Source organism: Oreochromis aureus, linkage group 7 (assembly GCF_013358895.1).
Source record: "Oreochromis aureus strain Israel breed Guangdong linkage group 7, ZZ_aureus, whole genome shotgun sequence".
Lineage (NCBI taxonomy): Eukaryota > Metazoa > Chordata > Actinopteri > Cichliformes > Cichlidae > Oreochromis > Oreochromis aureus.
This window is the reverse complement of record NC_052948.1, coordinates 9686815-9711086: the sequence shown is the minus strand read 5'-3', so window position 1 is coordinate 9711086 and position 24272 is coordinate 9686815. Positions and strand designations below refer to the sequence as shown.

Here is a 24272-nt window from a genome sequence, read left to right as displayed (position 1 = left end):
ATGTTGGTGGTGGTGGGGTGTTTTGTATTAAAAGCTCACACAATGTTAGTGAGTTAATTAAATAAATGCTTATTAAAAACTGAAGGTAATATAAATTTGTTTGTTTGTTGCAAAATGATTTGTATTTCGCCATACACCAATAGCTGACCCATGTATGGCTTCTATGTGTTGTCTGTCAAAAGTCTTCTCTGGCAATCCCGGCTACACATTTGTCATGACTGAGTTGTGTGATTCTGAGTGAGGCACAGGCTTGCTAGATCAAGATTGACAATCTTAAAATGAAGCTCCCAGAAAATGTCCTTACCTGGATGATTGAGCATGCATCAAGTTTTTTAAGAGATATAGGCAACTTCTGGCCTTTTGTAATGATAATAATAATAATGATGCATCAGTTCAAAATACAGTCAGAAAGTGTGGAATCTATTGTTTTTGTGAATTTATGAAAGCTACATTATTAAAACACTGTAAATTTCTTAATTTCACTGCCCATACATACAATGAGTCACAGTAACTGTCACTGGTGAAATACACTTGGCATTGGGTGGTGTTCATTTCTAAATTTACTGATGTCTCTATCTGAAAAAAATTATATAGATTATAAATTTAGAAATTATATATTTTTTAAAATCACCTTTTTTTATTTTATGTTTTACTGGAACCCCACTTATAACTATAGAGGCATCCAGAGTGTTGTTGAAGGTTAATTACTTTTTGCTACAATTAACTACAAAAATGAAAAGGATACCCATTCTGAGCCAGTGCAAAGAAAGAAATGGTTATTCAAATATGTTTCAGTGACGACAATTTATGCAAAGTAAAAAATTTGCAACCCAGTCTATGGAAATGGGTTAAGTTGCAAGTCACGATATATCAGAATTATCCACCACGTGTAATACCATGAAACTTATTGCCCCTAATTACACATCCCTCTCAAAATGACATGACACTAGCTAGAGTTAATTTAGTTGCAGTGAAAGTTATTCTAAGCAATCATTTATCTTAAAATATTATGTTTTACTGTATGTTGGACCAGCAGTTCTGTACTGCAAGGTATTTTGATCAGGCCACTGAGTTTCAGGCTTATGAAACAGAATTTATGAATGCCAAAATAAGCTTGTTATTAATAAAGAAAACATAAAAGAAAGATGCAAAAACATTTATTTTTGGTGGTTCAGATGTAACACCGTGAGGCACAATCTTTCAAAAGTGGATTCAAGTGCCAGGATTTGCATGTCTGTCCTACTGGAGCCATTAATTTGAAAATTCCTATTAGTTACTTGAATTTTCAGCATTTCCAGCTGGGCGATCATTTCCATCTTAGAGAACAACTTCAGGACTTTACTTTGGAGTTATATGCTTTTGAATAAATGAGTCAAGTTTATAACTTCTTTACAGCTTGTTTGTTTCTAGAAAATAATTGCACTGTCACCTAAATCATATGCTGCTCCAAAGATTTAATGACTAATAAGGGATTTACAGTGATATGCTGGTTGATGCAGAGCCCTTTTGCCCTTTTAACACTATGATCCATGCAACTACGTTTAAACATTTCATTGATTTATCCGCTGCCAATTTATTCCAGTGCGAGTCAGTAATGTTCATATAGTTGATGCAAAGGCTCCTTCACGCTTGAGCTGCACCCTCACACACTCCTGTGATGGGGTATTGTCATAACTCCCCTGGCAGATGGCGTGGTGACCCAAGTTTTCTGAATGCAATAATTCGAGAATGAGGTGACATAATATTTTGAAATTCAAACTATAGTTGCAGCTACTAAAAATCTTGGAAGAGTTCTAACTTCAGTGACCTCGGTGTCAAGGTCAGAGGTCAAGTTTTCTGAGAATCTTTTTGAGTTTTGAAATTCATACTATAATTTCACCAACCAAAAGTTCAAATCTAAGTAACTTTGAATGTAATGTCAAGGTCAGAGGTCAAATTTTCCAAAATCTTGTGAATCAGACCTGGAACATGGCTGACGGGTAGCACGAGTTTATTATCATTAACAGAGAGACAGATGATCATTTACAGTAAAATCAGCAGAACATCTGTGTATAGAGTACAAAATAAGCAATTCCACTGAGTAGGCAAATACATATCAATTTTAGTTTTTATGTCTAAACATGTTGATAAAATACAGGTCCTTGTAAGAAGGTTTAACAGTAAAATATTAAAAAGCTCCATTAAAATGTTTTTTTAATGCAGACTATTAACGTCCAACACAATCCTTTGAAAGCACAAAGAACTAGTGCTTGCAAAGCACAATAGGACAATGATCTGTGTGCACAATCACACAGTAAACAAACCCCTTTCTTTAAGTAAACTGAGGAGTATTCAGTCATATCCCTTGATGGCTTGCTGTTTCAGCTGGTGTTAATAGGTGTGGCGCGTTCTTGCTTGCTGGATTTTTATTTCTCTCTAACCTCCCTCTTTCTTTTAGAGTGAAGATTCTTAGTAACAGGACAACGAAGAGAGTCTGTCTAGGAAACCGGTGTCATTCACTTTGTATACAAATCTGTACAAAGGATCCTGATAAGGCTGTCCAACTCATCCCTAATAAATGGGATGATTATAGGATTGACACCACTGTCTCTTCTTTTTCGTCCTTTTTTCCTCTTTCTCTTCCTTTGAACTAGCCACCTAAAGAAAATAAAGGAGAAACTATTAACTTGTTATACATGTTAAACCATATTGGACCTTTTTAATAAGAGGAAATCATACCAAGCCTCTCCACTAGTTCTGGATGATGGTTATTTAGGGCATCAAAGAAGGCTGCTTTGGCCTTCACCCCTCCTGAACGCAGTGTTCTTTGAAAGAGCACCCTCATTTTTTCCTGGCTTGTCGTTGTAGCTTCAATCTTTGAATAGGCTTCAGAATGGACCAGGTTTCCAAGCTCTTCTGCTATCGCCAGCACTTCAGAAACTTCTTGGATTAACTTTGCCCTGTTTTTATCAACAAACTTTGCTGATTGTAAATGAAGAAGAATAACAGCATGTATTTAAATATCATTATAAAATTGTGAATGTGACTGTGAAATAATATATAATACACACCTTTTTCATTTTCAGTCAGATTTCTAGCAGAACTGCTGACATTATTCTGTTGGCAAAAGAAAAGAAAATATATTTGGTCTCTACTTTTTAACTATATAACTACACAAACATCTGATTTGACTGTGAATCCTTTTGACTGTTTAGGCTGATTTTTTATGTTTTATCTTTTTAATTTAACACAGCTTTTGGTTTGCCTATTTTGTTTCTGAGGGATGTAAAAATTGGAAACATCCATCCTCTTTAGTACAAAATTTATTACATGTATTTATACATAACAATGTTTACGTACAAATGTTTAAGTTGGTTTTGTTGTTCTCAAGTATCTTCTGATCAAAATGACACTTGATTAAATAAAGTCACCCTGAGAACTGAGAGGCAAAGGACAAAGTCCAAATAAAAAATACCTGCAATGGGATGTCCACAGTATCATTTGATGCTGCCGGTCCTGAAAAAGAAAAATATATATATATATATATGTCTGATGTTTTTTGTTAATAAGAAAAAAATGTGTATGAGAATAAACTAGGGCTGTCAGCGTTAACGCGTTAAAAGGGATTTATCCGCATTAACGTGTTAACACAGATTAACCCTAATCTGCGTTAAACCCTAAAATAAACATAAGTGACAAACCTGGAATCTCAGCAGTAAAACCAGATGGACTTGACATGTTGGAATGTTGATGACCAAGATGCATATTCTAGACCAGAGAGATAAACAGAACAAAAACAAGTCTGATAAAAGTCTTCACCATGAATTGCTATTATTATTATGCTATACTCTTTAAATACAACTGTACACTAATATCTATTTTTACAGTACATTGTGATTGTGAATCCTTGTGTCTAAGTGACATGTGGCAAAATGTGAAAATCAACTAATAAGATCATTCATTCTGTCTAATGATTCAACATGTAATTAAAATCATCAGGAAACACTTGACAAAGACTTGATTACATTTCTTTTACGCTTTGTGAGAGGCAAAGGACAAAGTCCAAACAACTACCTGCAATGGGATGTCCACAGTATCATTTGATGCTGGAGGTCCTGAAAAAGAAAAAACTAGATTTATACATCTGTCTGATGTTTTTTGTTAATAAGAAAGAAATGTGTATGAAAATCAACACAAGTGACAAACCATACTAAAGAATATACCTGCAATCTCAGCAGTAAAACCAGGTGGACTTGATGTGTTGAAATGTTGATGACCAAGTTGCATATTCTAGACCAAAGAGATAAACAGAACGCGAAGAAGTCTGATAAAAGTCTTCACCATGAATTGCTATTATTATGCTATACTCTTGAACTAAAACTGTACACTAATATCTATTTTTATGGTACATTGTGATTGTGAATCCTTCCTTCTTGTGTCCAAGTGACATGTGGCATAAAGTAAAAATCAACTAATAAGATCATTCATTCTCTCTCATGATGCAACATGTAATTAAAATGTTTAAGAAACACTTGAGAAAGACTTGATTGCATTTCTTTTCACTTCATGAGAGGCAAATTTGTGAGTGCATATATAATACCTGCATTTCAGTTCTTGCATCAACATTATCATTTGACTCTGATTGTCCTGAAAAAAGAGAAATATCTGTATGATGTTTATTGTTATTAAGAAAGGAATAAGTCTGAGAATAAAGTGACAAACCGTACCGAAGAATCTACCTGGCATCTCTTGATTAACACCGGGTGGACCACATGTGTCAGGATATTGATTACCATGTTGTGAATCCTAGGAAAGTAAACAGTACACAAAGAAGTCTGATAAAAGTGCTCCCTCTAAAATTGAAATTGTTGAGTACTTTATTAGTTCATTTTCTGAAATGATAAATTGAGTTGCACCAATTTTTTCTTGACTTGTCCGACTGCATCGTGAATCCCCGCCCTGTGCTTTGAGAACACATCCTTAGTGATTTCATCGCACTCTGAAACAAAACCATGGTCAATGTTTAAAAGGCATAATGTACGAAAAGTAGAGAGTTCATTAATTGTCACTGGTCTCGTGCACATATAAAAAATGGGCTGTTTAATACAGAGTGTTTAATACAGGTAGTTAACACATACCTCCAAAGTCTGGCCTCTTGGATGGATTTCCATCCCAGCACCTCTTCATGAGGCCAACCAGCTCTTTCAGCCCTTCTGCCTTTGTCTGGTCTATTCCATCACAGGGAGGTCTGTCCCCCATTGGGATCTTCAGTGCCAAAAGAGCTTGAGTAGCATCTGTGTGAAATACAACAAAGACTTTCATTAAAAAACATAAGCACAAACGAGAGAACGTATTTATGGAGGTGCCTCAAGTTGTCTTGATAGTGTTTATATTAGCTGTAAAACATGAAATCTAAATGAAAACTTCTTTTTTAAAAAGTAGGGCAAATATTTGACCAATAAACTGGAAACTTATGAGGAAAAACAAACATACAAACAAAGACAAATTTATGGAAAATGATAAGTAACTGAAATCCATTCATTGTACCTGGAAAAGGCTTTTTTCCGCAAATAATAGACCACAGAAGAATACCATAGCTTTACAAGATAAAGAAATAGAAAGAATTAACACAATATGTTTAAGGTAAAATTTATAATCATACATAAATCCCCACAACTATTCTTTTAATGTTTACCTGTATATGTCAAATTTACGAACAGGCTTATATGATAGATCAAAAGACTCTGGAGGCATGTACTGATATGTGCCTCCTTTCACTGTGGACATTTCTTTGGAGCTCATCAGAACACTGGTGGAAACCCTGGACAGACCAAAATCTGCCAGCTGCAAAATAATCAAGGAAAAAAAATAAATAAATAAAGAACACAATGACAGTTTATGTTGTATCAGTATAAACTAATGAGTTGAGTGGATAGCACTTTACCTTGGCATGAAGGTCATCATCCAGCAGTACATTGCTTGGCTTTAGGTCATGGTGCAAAATGTTCTTCTCATGGAGGAAGTTCATTCCTTGAGCGATTTCATAGGCCAAGCGGAAGGCCAGAGGCCAAGGTGGTGGACCTGACAAAGTCTCCAGCAGGGTCTGAACAGATCCTCTATCCATGAGCTCCATAACAATTCCCAACTGAATGTCCCGCCCTCCATTTGGTGGACATCCCCTATATATTCCATAAAGCCTCAGCACAGAACTGTGTAAGGAGACTTTGGCCATATGATTAGCCTCCTTACACAGTTCTGTGTCCCTAGTGTGGGAAGGAAAATGTAAAAAGCTTTAGGAAAGGACTATTTTATGTACTTGGAAGTATAAAAATAAAAAATAGTTCTGTTCTAATTTTACCCAGCAGCATGTTGAAGTAGCTTAATGGCCACGTCACACCTCCACTTCTTGTGTCTAGTCTTGAAGACTTGACCAAATCCACCAGAGTCAATTAACTGCCAGTTCTCCAAGCTTTCGTTTCCAACTGATTCCATGTCAGGTCTCTGCAGTTCCATCACCTGCTGAACTCAGGTACAAAACCTTAAAACATAATAAAATGACACAGAGAAGAGAATAAACCCGGCTTTTATAAGTATTTTTTACAACACCTTAGAAGTCTTTGTTGTTGCACTAACATGAAAGCAGCTGGAAGCAAGACACTGACACACATGTTCCACTTTCTAATAATACTGGTGCACTTCTCACAACATTTTTGAAATTCTGTATTCTGAATTTGCAGAAGCTAGAAAGAAAAAAACTAGACTACACTGTTAGACTTTTCATCTCCAGTTTACGGCAACATACTGGCATCACTGTTGCCAGCGTCATACCGTGACGCCGTGTTACGGTAGCTTACCGTTCTGCAGGATTATACCGTTTTTTGCTGTTGTGGTATAATACTCTTGGACAAATTATGGTAACGCACTGTAGCCTTTTTTACGGTATCCCACTGGCGACAGTGATGCCAGTGAGATACCGTTATGTCGTAAATTACGCCAACAAAGTAACATCATACTGTGATTAAGAAATTGGCATACTACCGTTTATTCACGGTATGTCACTGTAAGCCCGCTGCAAGGTAATAAACTGCAAAATATTTACCAGTAACTTACCGTTATCACGCATCATCAGTACCAAAAATATTCATCTCTGCTAGAGGATACCGTGTTCCTACAGGCGGTCATTTACTATTTAGCAGGTCTAATTTACCGTAATTTCAGGAAACAGTAACATACTGTAAGAGACTGGAGGGTTCACAAAAAAATTAAAAATGCATTATTTATTTATATATATATATTTTTATATACAAATATATACACACAGAAATATATATATATATATATATATATATATATATATATATATATATATATATATATATATATATATATATATATATATATATATATATATATACACACACACACACATAATATAATCCATGTGCTTTACAGCACTTTTTATTTCAGGTCTGATTTTCCTCTGCAGAAATACACATTTCCGAAATCAAAAACTGAAAAGAACTGAAAAGATATTTTGATTGAGGAAGCACTTGTTTTTACTAAACCTTTTAACCCATGTATTTTCTCAGATAGTTGTACAAACATAAACGATATTATGTCATATCCATATCATAACAGACAACATATGCTCAAGTGATGAGTTTTCTTAGTTATATTTTGTAGGGTCTTGAACCTACATTGTGAAGTGCCTTGGCATTCATTTTGTTGGCACCATACAAATAAACTGAATTGAAATGAATAGAACATCAAGCCCCACACTTCTGCCTCTATATACACTTTGTCCAAAATACTGGCTCACACCACCAAATCAATGTACAAAACAGGGTCCACAAGGACATGGATGAGCATGTGTGATGTGAAGGAACTTGACTGACCTGCACTGAACCCTGACCTTGCTTTGTGGACTGAGTTCATTGATTTGCAGGGTGAGCCAATACATGTGACAATAAAAGTGTAAGTACCTGAAATAAATTTTAACAAACGGGTAAAAGAAGGACAAAAAATATCAAAACTGTTGCAAGATGGCGAAAGAGCTTGTCTTCATTGTTCTTCGCCTCGTGTAAATGTCCAGAAAGCATGGGCCATGGATCGTCTGTGGAGACACAGGTAACAACACATTGTTCACTTAAATTATACAAGAAATTCACTATAAATGACAACAACAGTTACCTAATTTGACGTTTTCCACTCAAATTCAGTAAGCCGCTGGAGGAAAGTTGCGACATGAGGGTTAATGTGAACAACCTTTCACTTCACAGTGGTCCCAGTCTTTCTGCTTGTCCCAACCTTGGAGGTACATTTTGTTCCCTCTTCAGGGTTTATCCTTACAAAAAACCTTAAAGCATGCCACAATAAATAGTAACATACAGTAACATTGAGTTGTGATGTGAAAAAAATGACCTACTTAGGGATAATTTATTCATCATCTATCACAGTTAGCTGACTGTTCAAACATAGCTCTGAATTAGTTCTAATGTTGCACACGCTGGTTTTCCAGGTTCAATACATAGAATGAACCAAAGAAGACTGACATCGCATCAGCAAAGGTGTTCTCTTTGTCCAGCTCAACAATTACACGCCCCTCTGCACTCACCATCCAGCAGGTGGCGGTCATTAAACTTTGTCCTTAAATGTATAGAGGCAACATTGTCATTATGCAACACAAAATAATTTCAATACTTCACTTTTTCACACTGTCTAGATAATCATAAAGCAAATAGCTACGTACAGTTAATTATTAATGGCCTTATGTAGTTAATATATTATAATTGTACATAATTGGGAATTATTCTGCACATTAAACACACCTAACAAAGAGTCAGCCCAATGAATTTACCAGAGTTCCATCAACTGTATGGTTATTTTGGAGTTTATAGTTTGTGCTGCTGTTAAACTTTACAGTATTGAATTCAGTATTTCTGCTGTTAGTGTAGCTAGACTACCATGTTGATCAGTAATATGTCATGTGAAATTTGATATTGTTACTTTGCTGGATTCACTGAGACACATGTCCAACAACCTTGGTTTATAAAGGAAATTACATAAATGTGAGCTAAATAAACGGAGACTGGATACCTGTCTCCATGAAAAGCTCCTGCGCCAAACAGAAATTGTAATATGGTCTAATCAGCTCTATTTCATAAATGACTTATTACCAAGCATAATCAGCCTTGGGGTGCTTGGCAGGTTGCTCTCTGCTACAAGGGACATCCTGGCAGATGTTTCCTGCCAGATAAAGGACCAAGACATTTTATGTAACGAAAAAAAACAGGACAGCAAGCAACAGCGTTAAACCTAGAGCTGTATGAAAGAAGCTTACATCTGCTAAGACAAAGAGGGAGTCTTCATTTTCCTTGTAATACTTCATCATGAGAAGGATGGCTGCTGTGCCTACTTTATTGTTGGTCAAAACTTCCTCACTTTCTATCTGCTGGAGAAGTTAATAATCCTGCCTTTGGTTATGAGGGCCTGACTTAAGCGCTCATTGATATCAGTACCTGTGAGTTTGTGAAAGTGGTTCGAAAGACCTTTCTGAGTAAACAAAAATGGCCACTGCTCCTGAATTTCAGCTACTGAAAGTGAGGGACAACTGTTGATAAGCTGCCGCTGAGAAATATATGTGAGGCACATGAAGTCATCCACATCAGGTCTCTCCACAGCTCCAGGTCCTTGTGAATTAAAAATTGTTAACAGGATGTCTTTCTTTTCCTCTAAAAAGCTGGCGTTTCCCCCTCAGGAAGTTCAACTGGCTGCCAATGAATACAACCATAGCTATCAACAAGGCATCTAACTTTTTTAGGTGAGGTTGCATTACTGTTCGAACTGCAGTCTTCCTCATTCCTGGTTCTCTTTGTTTGACGAAGTCTATGTGTTGTATTATCTCGATTAACATGTTCAACTCTAGATTTGATGCTTCTTAGTAGTGAATAATGTCCACAACCCAGTCTTTGTCCCTTTACAGCAAAATCTGCAAATGTTTGAGGGTATCTGTTTACAATGATCTTAGCAACCTCTTCACAAGATGCACGTTTAGGGTTCCTGCAGTGAACTTGCATGGCCTCCACAACAATTCTAACCAAACTTCTCCTGTCCTCTGGATGAGCTCTGTCTCCTCTTGTGATTGCATGCGACAGTCGGAGTGGAAATCTTTCCCAAGGAATCTGTAAGTGTGAGACCAAAGAGATGGAGTAATGGTTGTACATAGTGGTGGACGTGGAGGAGGAGGGGTGAGGTGGATGGCTTGATGTTTCAGTTGATGCAGCAGGGCAAAGCTCCAGAGTAATGGTGTCATTCAGGTTCTCTGGTCTGTTGCCATTCAAAAAAAAAAGAAAGGTCATTGGAAAAGCTACTTTATATGGCTATTTCAACAAATATGTCCTCACTAAAAGATGAACCCTGCAATTAGGATTGAGTAGTAACAGAAAGGCAGTTTGGGGGACCTTGTCTGAAGATGAAAAGAATCAATCCCAGGACTGCAAAAGAACTACAAACTCAAGGTCTTGCATTGAAAAGTTGAAAAATACACTATATTTTACAGTTTGTCAAAATTTCCACCCTTAGTCCTACCACTACCAATGAAAGGTTAATGGTGTTAGATTCAGTGTCTACTTTTGTTTATGTTTTCCATGTTAATTAACTACCAGACAATGTGAGCCCCAAAAAGCTCTTCAATATTATACTGTCAAAGTACATGTGTAGAATGGTGTGGTGAAGAAAAAAAAAGCTAATCAGTGACATATGAGTCTATGAGTGACCTTCAAATCATAGACTCAAGTCTATGAGTCTGTGAGTTGCACAGAACTTACACAAACCTCCTTTAAATGCAAGAAGTAGTTTACGGATTTGAATTGGTGTGAGAAAGGGTTTGAGATCTTCTGCCTCCACAAACAAAAGGTCACTTTTTTGTTGTACACCAATAATGTCCGTCAGATGTTCTACAATGCAGATTATTTTCTCTCTGTCTAGTGCCGGCAGGAGGCTTGTGAGTTCCTCTTCAATTTCCATCCCTGAAAGTGGGTAGTAGTGGGTAATAATCCATCAGACTGTCAGCATTTACACACACACCTCTTTCTGTTAACAAGTATCACAGCTATCTTCCCAAAAACCAAGCCATCATCAGTGTCATCTATAATGGAAACATAGCCTTTGACATACTTGGTACCTTTGTAGACAACTGCTGACACATCCAAAGTGGTCTGATTAGTGCAGCCTGCTTTTGCCACAGCTTCTTGAATGACAGCGTTGTAAAGATGATGATAAACTATAGGTGGAAACATTTGGCCCACTGAGAGGTAGGACTGCAGTAACTGATGTCGTTCAGTCAGAGTCTTGCATAAGTTGACAAAGTTATGCACTGTTCTTGTACATGCTTTGAAATACGAGTGCTTGCTCTCAAACCTAAGGGTCCACAAACGAATGAGTGGTCCAAAGTGAAGGATAAGCTCTGCATAATGTAACAAATAGTGTTTTGCTTTTAAAGCTTTGTCAGGAAACCTACTGTGTCTCAGATATATATAGTCCTCTATGAAAAAAGGTCTTGATTGATTTTGTCCACTTCTGGTTGTGGAATATGAAATGCAGACAGTTTGTCAGACAGTATTGCAAGAACATCGTGCATTGCACAGCTGCGAAGATCCTGAAATTCCCCTATGATGCTCTGTATAGTGCTGGTTGGCAAGGGCATTTTAGCCTGCATTTTTAAATTACACAAAGCCAACTGTCTTCTAATAGACTAACTGTGTCCTGTCCTTGTATTACTGCTGAACTGTCTACTTATGTTTTCGAGAAATATGGCTGGAAAATGATGTTCGGACACTGAAGTATTTAGAGCAATCTTCAAATGGACATAATACTTTTTTCCCATCTTTGATGTGAAATCTGAGATGGGCACAAAGAGTTGTAAAGTTTTGTGCAGCATACCCACATCCAGGAACTTGACAGCTGAGGTAACCAGTGAACTTATAGAACTTCTCCTCAGTGGTCTCCCTTCTTGTTCTGTGATTCCTAGGCATATGTAAATGAAAGGCAGAAAATGTTCTGAAAGTGGCAGGACAGTTCGCAGTTCCACAAGAAAACCTATAGTTACCTACATGTTTGCGGATTTTAACATGCAAACTGAACAATATAAATTTGCGTGCACAGAAGCCACAAAATTTACAAATACACATAGTTGCAAAAAGTTCAATGACCAATTACCTTTCCTAAATGAAATATGCAATGCAAAAAATAAAAAATAAGAGTATTGTCAATAGGGACCAATTCCCAGTTCTTACATGATCAAAATTATTCATAAAAGGCTTCAATAAACAGAAAATGTGTGCCGACAAAAAGCACAATAAAGACAAGTGAGCAGTGCACAAAAATGAAAAGATATTTGAGCTCGACGCTTAAACGGGTTTAGCCTGACTAAGTCAGCACCCCACACTGTACAGGTAGTACAAGCACACCTGAAAACAGTGACCAGCTAACAGCTTTAAGTATTTGGGCGAAACCTCGGTAGTTCACTGATTCACCTGTTGCAAACGTCCAAGTTTCTATCAAGTCTCATAAATTCTTTTTTTTTTTTTTTTTTTTTTTTTTTTTTTTTTTAAAGTCTCATAAATTCATCGGTAACTATTAACTAACTAGTCTTTTGAGTCTCCACAGTCATAGCTATTGACATTTTGTCTTAGCATTTGAATGAAAATAACCTGGCAGGGTAGCTTAAAAGTCAAAAGAAACAGTAATAAGAACGCATTTCTGACTTCTCGAATAAGTGAAAAAACACTTACCTTCAGACTGATTAGCTGGTGTCAATCCAACTTTAATGTGTCCCATGTCAGTCCGTTTTAGGGAAAAAGTGTTAAGTTTAGATTTTCCATTTACTTTTGAGATCCTCCCTCATGGACGAGAAATTTGGAGTCTAGCAGAGTTGTCACGAATAGCATGCAATCTTCAGATATAATCCAATCAACCGTGCATTTAACCTGACTGAACTCCGTCCAGTTACCTCTGACTACTTCTAAGTTGCACATGTTAACGGTCCGTAAATTGTCTCTGTTGTTCTTCCACCATCTCATCATCACTCTGTGCTGCAGGGAACTGGATCTGTGGCACAGAATAGTTGATGGTCATGTTGTTCTCCTGCTTTGCAGCTTTGTTTGAGTCTGAATTGCGTCTTAAACGTGCAAAACTAAGAAAAGCAGATCAGTAGTTTCTTCTTGTTGTTATTTAATGGTGGTTGGCAACCAGCGAAAGGAGCATTAACCGCCTCGATCAATATTTTCTATCCCCCATTGTTGTTTTGAAAGTGAATACCCGACGGGTGCGTCATACATTGTACGTCAGGTGAAGGTGTTTTGTCGGCTATTGAGATGTGTAACAAGTGCTACACACACCTGTCGTATAAAAACGCTTTAAAAACGTAACAATCGCTTTAAAAACACAACTCAACGCGCTAAATATGAACAAACATAAACACCCGTGTTACATTATCATTTATTTCCAGGACATCTCTTTTGAACCAAGACAAAGTGGTGCTACAAAAGAATTATTTCTTTAGGAGAGTGCATTTAATAGCAGTCTGGCCTGCTACAAAATGCACCGCTAAAAATACTTTACTTCTGCTTGTCCCAGAATTTATTAATTTTGACAGTGAAGTTGTAGGACTGATGCTGGTTAGTGGTCTAGGTTTCATGGATGTGACACCTGAACTTGTGTAAAATGACCACCAGAGCATATTCCGAGACTTCTGGTTAGTTCACTGTAGTTAGGCAGAGGTGTCTTAAAAAGTACCACCTTATACAAAACAAATGAAGTTCCAGTATAAGAAAGAATAAGAAGAGAAAAAAGCAACACCCTGCTAAATGAAGTCATTTTTAAACATTACTCTAAATGTAACAATTAGTCTTTGTTGCTAGCCATACAAAAAATAAGTATACTTTAAGTTCATATCATGAAGTATACTTCAAGTATATTTCCCAAGTATACGTTACCCAGTACGTATACTACTAATGCTTCTTGAGAGTATATTGGCCCCCGTTTTAGTACATAAAAGTATACTTGAAATTAACTTGATGTACTTTTTGTTCACCATAAATGTACTAGTATTGTGTTGTCCTTTCCAGTCAATAAGAGTACTTAAAATATACTCTACTCTAACACAATACTAACTGTAGCGGCTATCTTGTTTCTTCTTGGAGTTCTCTATTTTTCTTATATCTAAAATAAGAGTCTGGATGGACAAGAGGCTGTTTTACGCGTCGGTTTGTGCAACAACGACGGTAAAACCATCGTGTCGCTCCGCCATTCGCTTGTTTATTTGTCACAAACCTTTCACAACAAAAGCACCATATCCTTTTCAGGCTTTTCAAAATAAAACATGTAATAACTATAAATGGCGCTAACATTCCGGCCCCTAATTGTTACTGCTAAGGCATAACAATTACATATTAACACAATAATGCGTCATTTAATATCAACACTCGGAATATAAATGGCTTAACCAAACATTATATGCAACATACATCATATGTGTTGAACATAAATCTGTTACACTTGAGGCTGAGATTCAAACTGTTGCCTCCATTTCAAGCAATAAACATAACTTGTCGATGGGCCTCTCCAAAACGCTAGTTTTGGTTTTGACAAACACACGTCTGACAAGTCCATGTGAGTCTGGAACTGTACTCTCAACCTTTCCCATTAACCAGGAACTTCTTGGTGCACTGTCATCAACTATGAGAACAACATCTCCTGGTCTCAGATTTCTCCTAGTCACTAACCACTTCTGTCTTTCTTGTAGAAGCGGCAAATACTCTTTAGTCCAACGCTTCCAAAAAATGTCTGACAGGTACTGCACCTGTCTCCACCTTTTTTTTGCATACAAGTCCTCTCTTTGAAACAATCCAGGTGGCAGTACTGGCTGCCCTTTAAGAAGAAGTAGATGATTGGGTGTAAGTGCGTCTAAATCATTGGGGTCATTAGATGCTCTTGTTATTGGCCTGCCGTTGACAATTGCTTCAACTTCACATAGCAATGTCTGCAAGCATTCATCATCCAGAGGTTGCTGCTTTAGGATCTGGTTAAGAATTCTCCTAACTGAGCGAATTTGCCTCTCCCAGATTCCTCCAAAATGTGACCCTGCTGGGGGGTTAAATATCCAGGTGATGCCCTTTTGCATGAGCATTTCTGAGATTTTTGAATGACTCCATCCCTTGATTGCTTCACGCATTTCCTTTTCTGCACCCACAAGGTTAGTGCCATTGTCTGATCTCATGACAGACACTTGACCTCGTCTTGCAATAAACCTCCTGAATGCATTTATGCAGGAATCAGTATCAAGTGAGTGGGCAACTTCCATGTGTATTGCTCTAACAGCAAGGCATGTAAACAATACACCATATCGCTTAACTCTGCTGCGCCCATGCTTGACCTCAAAAGGTCCAAAATAGTCTATGCCCACATTTGTGAATGGAGGTTTGTCAGGAATCAGGCGATCTTGTGGCAAGTTTGCCATTCTTTGTTCACCAGGTTTCGCAGATATCCTTCTACATGTTACACACTTTGACAGGATCTTTCTTATTGCTGAATCTGCCTGTGGAATCCAGAATCTTTCTCTCAGCCTGGATAATGTGTAATTCCTTCCTCCATGACCTGTTTCTTGGTGAATGTGTCTCAGAATCAAAGTAGAAACATGATGACCTTTAGGGAGAATCACTGGATGCTTAACATCGGCTGGTAGTGCAGACTCATGCAACCTACCACCAACCCTTAAAACTCCATCCTGGACAAAAGGATCCAGCTTTGCAATGTGACTGCTCCTTTTAAGCTTGTCACCTTTCTGAAGACTTGCAAGTTCTTCTGTGAAGCTTTGATTTTGACAAAACTTAACAATCTCAGTTTCTCCCTTTGCAACATCTGCAATGGTAAGTGAAGATCCCTTAATACATGTTTTGAACTGCTGCATTTGACCTGCAACCTTTTCAGCTTTCCTTTTGCTGCTTTCACAGTCGCTTGCTTGTGACATGAGAAGCTTCCGATGTGCACTTAACCTGCAAAGCAGCTGCTTGAACATAAGTATCCAGGAAACTGCCTTTTTTAGACGGTACCAGTCTGAATAGTGAGAGATCAGTTTGTTCACTGGATTTTGTGTAATTTTGTAACATCCACACTCATCACCTCTTTGACTTCAACATCATTTTTTAGTGTTTCTTTAATGTCCGGTGGAATTGGCCAGTTTTTCCTATCTTTTGTCAAAAACTCTGGCCCAGCAATCCAGTTTGAACACTTCATGAACGTGTCTGTGTTCATCCCTCTTGAAGCGTGGTCAGCAGGGTTTAATTCAGAGTTCACATACATCCACTGACTTGGTTTTGTGTTGTCTCTAATAAGTGACACTCGATTTGCTACAAATGTCTTAAATCTGATGTTCTCACTGGAGATGTACTTTAAAACGGTGGTACTGTCAGACCAAAACACAGATTCTTCTTGTGGCATTTGCAGCTCCTTTCTCATGAGCTTGTCCATTTTTACAGCAACTGCAGCTGCTGTCAGCTCGAGACGTGGAATTGTTATCTGCTTCAGAGGAGACACTCTGGACTTGCCAATAATGAATGAGCAGTGAGTTTCTCTTTTTTGGTTTGTGATACGGAGGTAAGTAACGACTCCATAACCTCTCTCACTAGCATCAGCGAAGTGGTGCAATTGTGTAGATATGACCACTCCAAATCCAGCAGGTTTCAAACACCTGTTAACGGTAAAGCCACGAAGTTTTGAAAGCTCTGAATGCCAAACTTGTGACCTTTGAGCCAGTTCAGCTGGGATTTCCTCATCCCATGAGATCTTCCTGCCACACAGCTCTCGCAGGATGATTTTTGCTGGCAGAATGACAGGAGACAAAAAGCCCAGTGGGTCATATATTGCACTTACAAATGAGAGGATGCCTCGCCTAGTCCTTGGCACAGGTTTTTCAGTTATCCTGATCTTGAATACATCTGTCTCTGTGCACCAGTTCACTCCTAGGACTCTTTCATCTGGTAGTGCATCATGTCTCAAGTCCAAATCTTTAACCTCTTTTGCTCTTTCCTTTTCAGGAATGGAAGCAAGGACAACTCTGCTGTTGCTCATCCACTTTGTTAAGTGAAATCCTCCACTCTCACACAATGCTGTCAGGTCCCTGACACTGACAGAAGACAATCATCTACATAAAAGTTGTTCAGAACAGCGTTAACTGCTGCTAGTGGCATTTTTTCTTTAGCATCTTCTGCTGCCTTTTTTAGTGCATAGTTTGCACAGCTTGGGGAGGATGTTGCCCCAAACAAGTGCACCATCATTTTGTATTCTTGCAGAGGTTCATTCAAGTTCCCATTTGGCCACCAGAGAAAACGCAAAAGATCACTATCCTCTGGAGGTACTCGCACCTGGTGATACATAGCTTCTATGTCTGACATCAAGGCAATGTGATCCCACCTAAACCTTGTTAGTACTCCAATCAGTGTGTTCGTTAGGTCTGGCCCTTGCAAGAGCTCTTCATTCAGTGATTTTCCTTGAAAGGATGCTGCACAGTCAAAAACCACACGGAGTTTTCTTTTCTGGGGGTGGTACACCCCATGGTGTGGTATGTACCAAACTCTCTCAATTTCAGGGGTGGTCTTTGTGTTTGGTACCTGAGCTGCATAGCCTTTAGTCAGCAAGTCAGACATGAAGCTCTGATACTCCTTGTGAAATTCTGTGTTTCTGATTAATTTCCTTTTCAGATTCTCTGCCCTCTGCATTACTGCACTGCGGTTGTTTGGCATTTTGACAGCTTTGTTCCTTAAAGGAAGACCTATGCTATAATGACCATTTATCCTTTCAACTGTGCCATTAACAGAATCCATAAACATGATGTCTTCTCGTGACATTTCCTGTTTTTCCTCAGAGGCTTTCTCTGGAAAATCATAGTTGAGCTGTTGCATCAAAAGATTCTCAACATTAGTGACAGAGATGTGATTTACTGAAACACTCAGCTCTCTGTCAGAAGGAGTAGAGCAAGAATCTCTCTTGAGAGGGCCATTGATAACCCAACCCAGGACTGTTCGAACAGCATATGGACCGTTATCTTTACTATGAATAATCTCCCATGGTTCCATAGCCTTGTGCACATCACATCCTATCAAAAGTCCAATGTCTGCATCTGAATGTGGGAACCTGATTTGCCGAAGATGTGGCCACCTTTTTAAGTCATCCTGAGTAGGGATATTCTCCCTAGACACTGGAATGTCTGCATGAGTGTAAATGTCAGGAAGGTCTATATAGGTGTTCTCATTTAAACCACACACTTCTAATCCTGACAGGTGGTGACTTGTCACCATCTTTTCCTGTCCCATTGTACGAAGCATGAATTTTGTCTTCTTACCTTCTACACCAAGTTGTCTCATCAGCTTTTCTGAACAGAATGTGGCTTGGCTCCCATTGTCCATGAAAGCATAAGTCTCAATTAACTTATTGCCTTTCTTTAACTTAACCCACACAGGAACGATCGATAACACATGAATGTCTTTTCCGGCCCCTGTGGCTCCACAAAGTCTGCCTGAAATGTGTGTTTCATCACTTGTCGTGGGAATGTCAGAGACGTTTCTCTGGATGCAATCATCTGCCTTACTGTCCTCCTCTCTTGTCCGATGAAGCATACTTGGATGTCTCTTAGAGCAGTACTCACACAATGATCTTTTCTTACAGTCCTTACTCAGATGACCTTGTGTCAGACATGCAAAGCACAGACCCTTTGCTTTGAGGAACTCTAGTCTTTCTTTGTAAGGCTGGTTTCTGACCTTTTGACATTCTGCCAGTGTATGCAGTTTTTCACAGTATATGCATGGTTTCTGGGAGGCACTGCTAGTGTGACAAGAAGCACTTTTACCAATTTCAGGTGACCTTTTATTTGCAGTTTGTGTTACACTTGTAGCAAATGTGCTTCCCCTTTGCCTGGATGATCTGTTCATTCTCACATTTGCAGATGACTTTGCTTTATCTTCAGCATCCTTAATGTCACCAAACAAAGGATCTGCAGCTATTTTTGCTTGTCTGTTTATGAATCTGACCAGGTCTGAGAACTTTGCTCTCCTTCCACTTCTTTCTTGAATGTCAAAAGCAGACTCTCCACATTTCTCTCATTTTGTATGGCAGTTTAGAGACAATAACTCTGAGGTTCGTGGGGATCTCCATTTCTTGGAGTTGACTGATGTCTTGCATTGCATTGTTACAACCGGTGAGAAACAGTGAATAGCTATGAAGAGCCTTTGCATCATCTGTTTTGATTTGTGGCCAATCAAATGCTCTGTTCATGTAGGCAGTTGCAATTCTCAGTTCATTACCATAATGACTAAACAGCAACTTCCTTGCCTCACTGTAGCCTTGTTGAGGACTCATGTGCTGACAACTCCTTACCAAATCTCTGGATTCACCTCTGGTGAACTGTTCAAGGTAATATAACCTGTCACTGTCACTGTCAGTTTTGTCATGAATTGTATGGTCAAAGGCTCTTATAAATGGTATGAACTCAAGTGGATCACCACTAAAGATGGGAATGTCTCTTTGAGGCAAATGTGACAGTCTATGTTGTTTGACTAACATCTCAGTGATATCATTTTGTTTCAACATGACTTCACATAGATTCATTGGAATAACACTGGCGTCAGTTTGGTGCAAGTCATCTTCTTGTTTTACACTGTCACCATTTACCTTTGACTGCCCATTATGTTCACTGCGTACCTTTGGCTCTTGGAAGCTGAACTGTTTAACAGCTGATTCACACTGTTCCACATCATTTTTACAGCTCACATATTCACAGTCCTCTAACACTTTTATTTTGGCTGTCGAAGCAGCAATAGCTGTCTCGATCTCAAGCTGTTCTCTTCTTGCCTTTAACTTACATTCTTCAATGTCCAAGGCTTGTCTCTGTTTCAAGGAAGCGGCTCGTGCGAGCAGAGCAGCACGCTCTGCTTCCTCTTTCTGCCGTACAGATGATACTGAAGAAGCTCTGGACGACCTCGATGAGCGGCTACTGACTGAGCTTCTTCCAACGCTGGTACCTGATTTCTTTGCAGATGGTCTAGCAGTCACTGACACGCTGTCATCTGGGCACACGTCATCTTGATGCTGATGTCTTGTTACCATGATCCATTTCTCAACTTCAGTCATAAACGCACTGAACTGCTCCTTTTTTGGATTGAACCAGAGCATCTGGTCCACATTCCTTTCATCTTCTGGCAACAGCGACAGTACATCATCATTTGCCCGTAAGAATTCTTCATGTAGCTTTGAAAAGTTACTTAAATGTTCATCAACAATGTCAAGGCTTTCATTCTCTTTCATCAGTCCGCTAATTTTATTCATTTTTGCAGTTAATTGTGACAGCTTGGACCTTCTTGCGTTTATGTGCCTGCCGAGCTGTTCTTCCAAACCTCTTTCGGTGTACTTTTGTGCCCTCTTGTGGCCAGTCCCGCTACTGCAGCTCTGTGCCCTGGGCCTGGAACCTTATGCTCTTTATCTGCCATCTCTACTCCTTTTACACAACTTCTTATTCAACAAGTGTTCATGAAACAAATGGTCTATGACACAAAGCTGAGGCTTTCGTAGTGAATGTCATCTTCTTAAGACCAAAAACACTGTCACTGACTTATTTGTAAGAAGTTGAATATCGCAATTGTTCAATTTTAGCACGACTTGTAGCTTGGCAGCATATCATAGTCCAAAACTTTATCCATGAAAGCTTATTTCTTCTCCTCTTAGATTCTTCATGCATACAGCTCTGTACACTTAACTGAGTTGCTGTTCCAAACTTTGTACGATCTCATAGCGATGCTGTCGTCTCGCTCAGGAGCATGATGGTTTTACTTAATGTAGCGGCTATCTTGTTTCTTCTTGGAGTTCTCTATTTTTCTTATATCTAAAATAAGAGTCTGGATGGACAAGAGGCTGTTTTACGCGTCGGTTTGTGCAACAACGACGGTAAAACCATCGTGTCGCTCCGCCATTCGCTTGTTTATTTGTCACAAACCTTTCACAACAAAAGCACCATATCCTTTTCAGGCTTTTCAAAATAAAACATGTAATAACTATAAATGGCGCTAACACTAACCTTGCAAGTATACTATTAATTTACTTTTTAGTTTATATTTGAGATACTTCTGATTGAAACAGTAATTAAAGTGCAGTTGAAACTTATTTTTCACATGTAACAAATCCCTTCATTCCTCAGACAGTCAGATAACAGTTCCAACTATCAGAAGGCTTCCTTTGCAGAGAACTACACTCATAGCTACCAGAGAAGTACCAGAACTATATTGTAAACAGGTGAGAAAATGATTTGAGAGTTGAGGTTTATTAGCTACTGACCCTTTTCACTCACGGTTTTTTTAATTAATGATTTACCCCACTTACTCTGTTCAAAAGGTAAAAGACATTACACAAGAATTTTTGACAGATTCTTTTCAAGTAAACTACATACTACATAGTATACTACTAGCACTACTATACTACAAGTATAGACTAATAGACTACTTATACTTTTCTGTATACTTCTAACTGTACTTAAAGTATGCTTAAATGTAATTTGGTCTAAAAAATCAAGAAAATACATACAAAGTAAACTAAAGGTATACTTGCTTGTTTTCTAGTTTTTAAAGTATACTTATAATATACTTGAATATTCTTTTTTGTAAGAGTGAGACTGGTTGTTTGTTGCTGCAACTTACTCCTTAAGTTAAAAATGATGCTGTATATTGTAGTTTATATGTTATACTACTCTCACAATGAATTGCATTTTATAGTAATACACTCTGAATGAGGATTTAGGTAATTACTCTTAGATCTACAGTAGAAAAGAACAGAAATCCAGATGGTGTAATAGTATAATCTCAGTAACATCACCAATTGTTACATTTGCTGTATTTTACAGCTGTTTCCATGAGTACAGAGAGTTACCGTAAAAATAATGTAATCTCACGGAATTTTCTCACAATGACATGCAAATTACAGTACTAAACTGCTAACATCCTTTAGAGTTTTTTACTGTTGATTCTGCAGTACTAAGCTATGGAAATTACTGCACAGTGTACACTCAGTTCTTCCAAACCTTTCATTCATTTTTCAAAATGACTTTTTTTCCCGTAAATACTCAAAAAAGACTAAATTAATTGTGTTAACTGTGTAAACCAAGTTGGTAACAATGTTTGAATATTTTATCAAGATACGAGAGGTATCTAGAAGTATAATCCTCATCTCTTCAAGTTTTCTGCATCTTGTCACTTACTTTAAATGTCTAAATGTAGCGTTTAAAGCACACTGTAAATGTAAAAGAAAATAACAATTGCCAAAAAAGCACAAAACTAAAGTATGTAAATAGACTGTTAGTACAAAAAAAGATGTACTCTACAAACAATAACGGTGATAATCACTAGGAAGAAGAAGCGGGGCGCCGGGGGGGGCTGCTTCTACCCACGGCATTCTTCTGTGTGTTCCTCTTCCTACTTCACTGACAGACCGCTGTCTCCTCCACAAATTGTTTTAATTCCGTTCCGCTTTATCTTTTACAGTTCCAATTTACATCGTTGATAATTAGTGTGTCTATTCCGCATATGACGACAGCGAAATCATGTTAGCAAATTCTGACCACAAAAACAAACACAACCAAAACTTGTTCCAACTTTTAAACTGTAGGGACTCGTTTTCCCAAATGTCCTAACACGTTTGAAAAAAAAATGCTTGGAATGAAATGACACCAATATTAATGAGCAATGGGAAATGCTCTTCCTGTTGTGAACAAGTTAAAAAAAATGTTCTGAAAGACTTTTCGTTGCAAACTGGAGCTGTCGTTTGATTTGGAGTTAAAGCATCTGTGAAGAAAGAGGATAAAAAGTAAAACGCTGGCTGCTACTCACATCAAGCTGTTCCACATGCAGATCCAAGAGGTACTCCAAACCAAAGCCGTGGTAAAAGTAAAAAAAAAATACAGACGTTCCGACTTTCATTTTCATATCCTGACACGCCCCGAACTGTAGTGAAGGGGCGGGGCTTACACTAAACGTAATGAGCGAGTATTGACAATATTACTGGCATGAACAGTGGTTTGTGATTTATCTGAAAGATAATATTTTGCTGAGAAAATGCTTTCTTTCGACAAAAAAGCAAAACAAAACAAAAAAGCATGAACGTCTTTACACAAAAAGAAATCATGACCTTGCTTCAAACCACCGCTATAAAAAGTGTTTAAGTATTAGAGTATTAAAGTTTCCATCATTACAAACTTTCCTTTGCTGGCATTGAATCCAAACGGGAACTGCCTAAGCTTTCGGTTCCTATTTTAATTGTTGCATACCTCAGTTTCCTGCAAACAAGTAGTCCAAAGATACCCTCTTTTTTTCCCAGTGTGTTTTCTAAAAGAGCAGAAGTGTGAAAATGCAAAGTATCAGAGATTCCAAATATGGCAAGAATCGATCATTTCTCTGACCGAGCATTTGAGGTGCTTTTATGGTGCTTTCTATACGATATGAAGAAGTAAGTAAAGTTTAGTGCGATACAATACTGTGCAAAAGATTTAATATTTCTTTATAGTTTGCTTCCAAGGAGCCAGACTTGAAGATCTTTCAAACTTCTTAGGACATTAGATCTTCTCCCTGACCATTTACAAGGACTTTTTCTACTAATCAGTGACTCATTCAAGAATAACAAATACATGTTGCTATTGGCAGCCTGAAAATGCACCATAATTTTTTCATAATGTTAAAAAAACGTGCAGCATTTTTACACAAGTTAATTTAATCCAGGTCATTTTAGAAAGTTTAAGTTCTTTGTTCAGAAATTTAATCATGATGTTATTTATATAAATTAACAGTTAATTAATTAGCAATTAAAAATAGGTGCATCCATCCGCAAACACCCAGTAAAACAAGCAACTCACAATAGAGACATAATCAAAATCATAATATCTAAAGCTGTGTTGAAGCTAAATCTTGAGCTCATCAGTTGAATGATTACATGATTTATGGCCTTTTTCTAATAAGCTCTCTCTGCCTCTCTTCTTCATCTTCTCTCGCAGACAAAGCCAAAGCCAGATGAAGATTTTTTTTTTCATGGATATTATTAATGTCAAACACAGCCCTGTAAAGGTGCAAAACAAACCATTGTTCTGCATCTGGAGCAATGGTGCTTGTGAACATTACACTACGGCTCTATGTCTAGTGTGCATATTGAGTCGTGTACACTCCCTCCATGCTGCCTTGCTGTTTCAGCCGGCATCGATAGGCGCGGTC

At 38.0% G+C, this 24272-nt stretch overlaps 1 protein-coding gene and 1 pseudogene across 2 annotated transcripts; both read right to left on the bottom strand.

Moving 5' to 3' along the window:
* Positions 1-1979: 1979 nt before the first annotated feature.
* On the bottom strand, positions 1980-23016 carry LOC116318317 (receptor-interacting serine/threonine-protein kinase 3-like). 2 transcript variants are annotated; one of them, XM_031737291.2, is made up of 16 exons: positions 22902-23016; positions 6338-6517; positions 5924-6242; positions 5675-5823; positions 5527-5576; positions 5118-5273; positions 4896-4978; positions 4707-4785; positions 4580-4626; positions 4203-4269; positions 4054-4094; positions 3681-3747; positions 3455-3495; positions 3051-3096; positions 2719-2961; positions 1980-2637 (listed from the first exon to the last, which is right to left on the bottom strand). In XM_031737291.2, the coding sequence occupies exons 2-16, from the start codon at positions 6490-6492 to the stop codon at positions 2630-2632; spliced, it is 1551 nt and encodes a 516-aa protein (XP_031593151.1). In that variant the 5' UTR covers positions 6493-6517; positions 22902-23016; the 3' UTR covers positions 1980-2629. The 2 variants fall into 2 exon arrangements, with proteins under 2 accessions (XP_031593151.1, XP_031593152.1); XM_031737292.2 differs by having other exon boundaries at positions 4719-4785.
* LOC116318274 lies at positions 7399-12399 on the bottom strand (annotated as a pseudogene).
* Positions 23017-24272: the final 1256 nt, after the last annotated feature.

Excerpts from the sequence above, each read along its gene's own strand:
- LOC116318317 (XM_031737291.2), bottom strand. The coding sequence starts at position 6,492 with ATGGAACTGCAGAGACCTGACATGGAATCAGTTGGAAACGAAAGCTTG. Across the intron at positions 4,979-5,117 it reads CAAGAGGCCAGACTTTGGAG|AGTGCGATGAAATCACTAAG; the intron begins GTATGTGTTAAC and ends GTTTTGTTTCAG. Across the intron at positions 4,786-4,895 it reads GACAAGTCAAGAAAAAATTG|GATTCACAACATGGTAATCA; the intron begins GTGCAACTCAAT and ends TTACTTTCCTAG.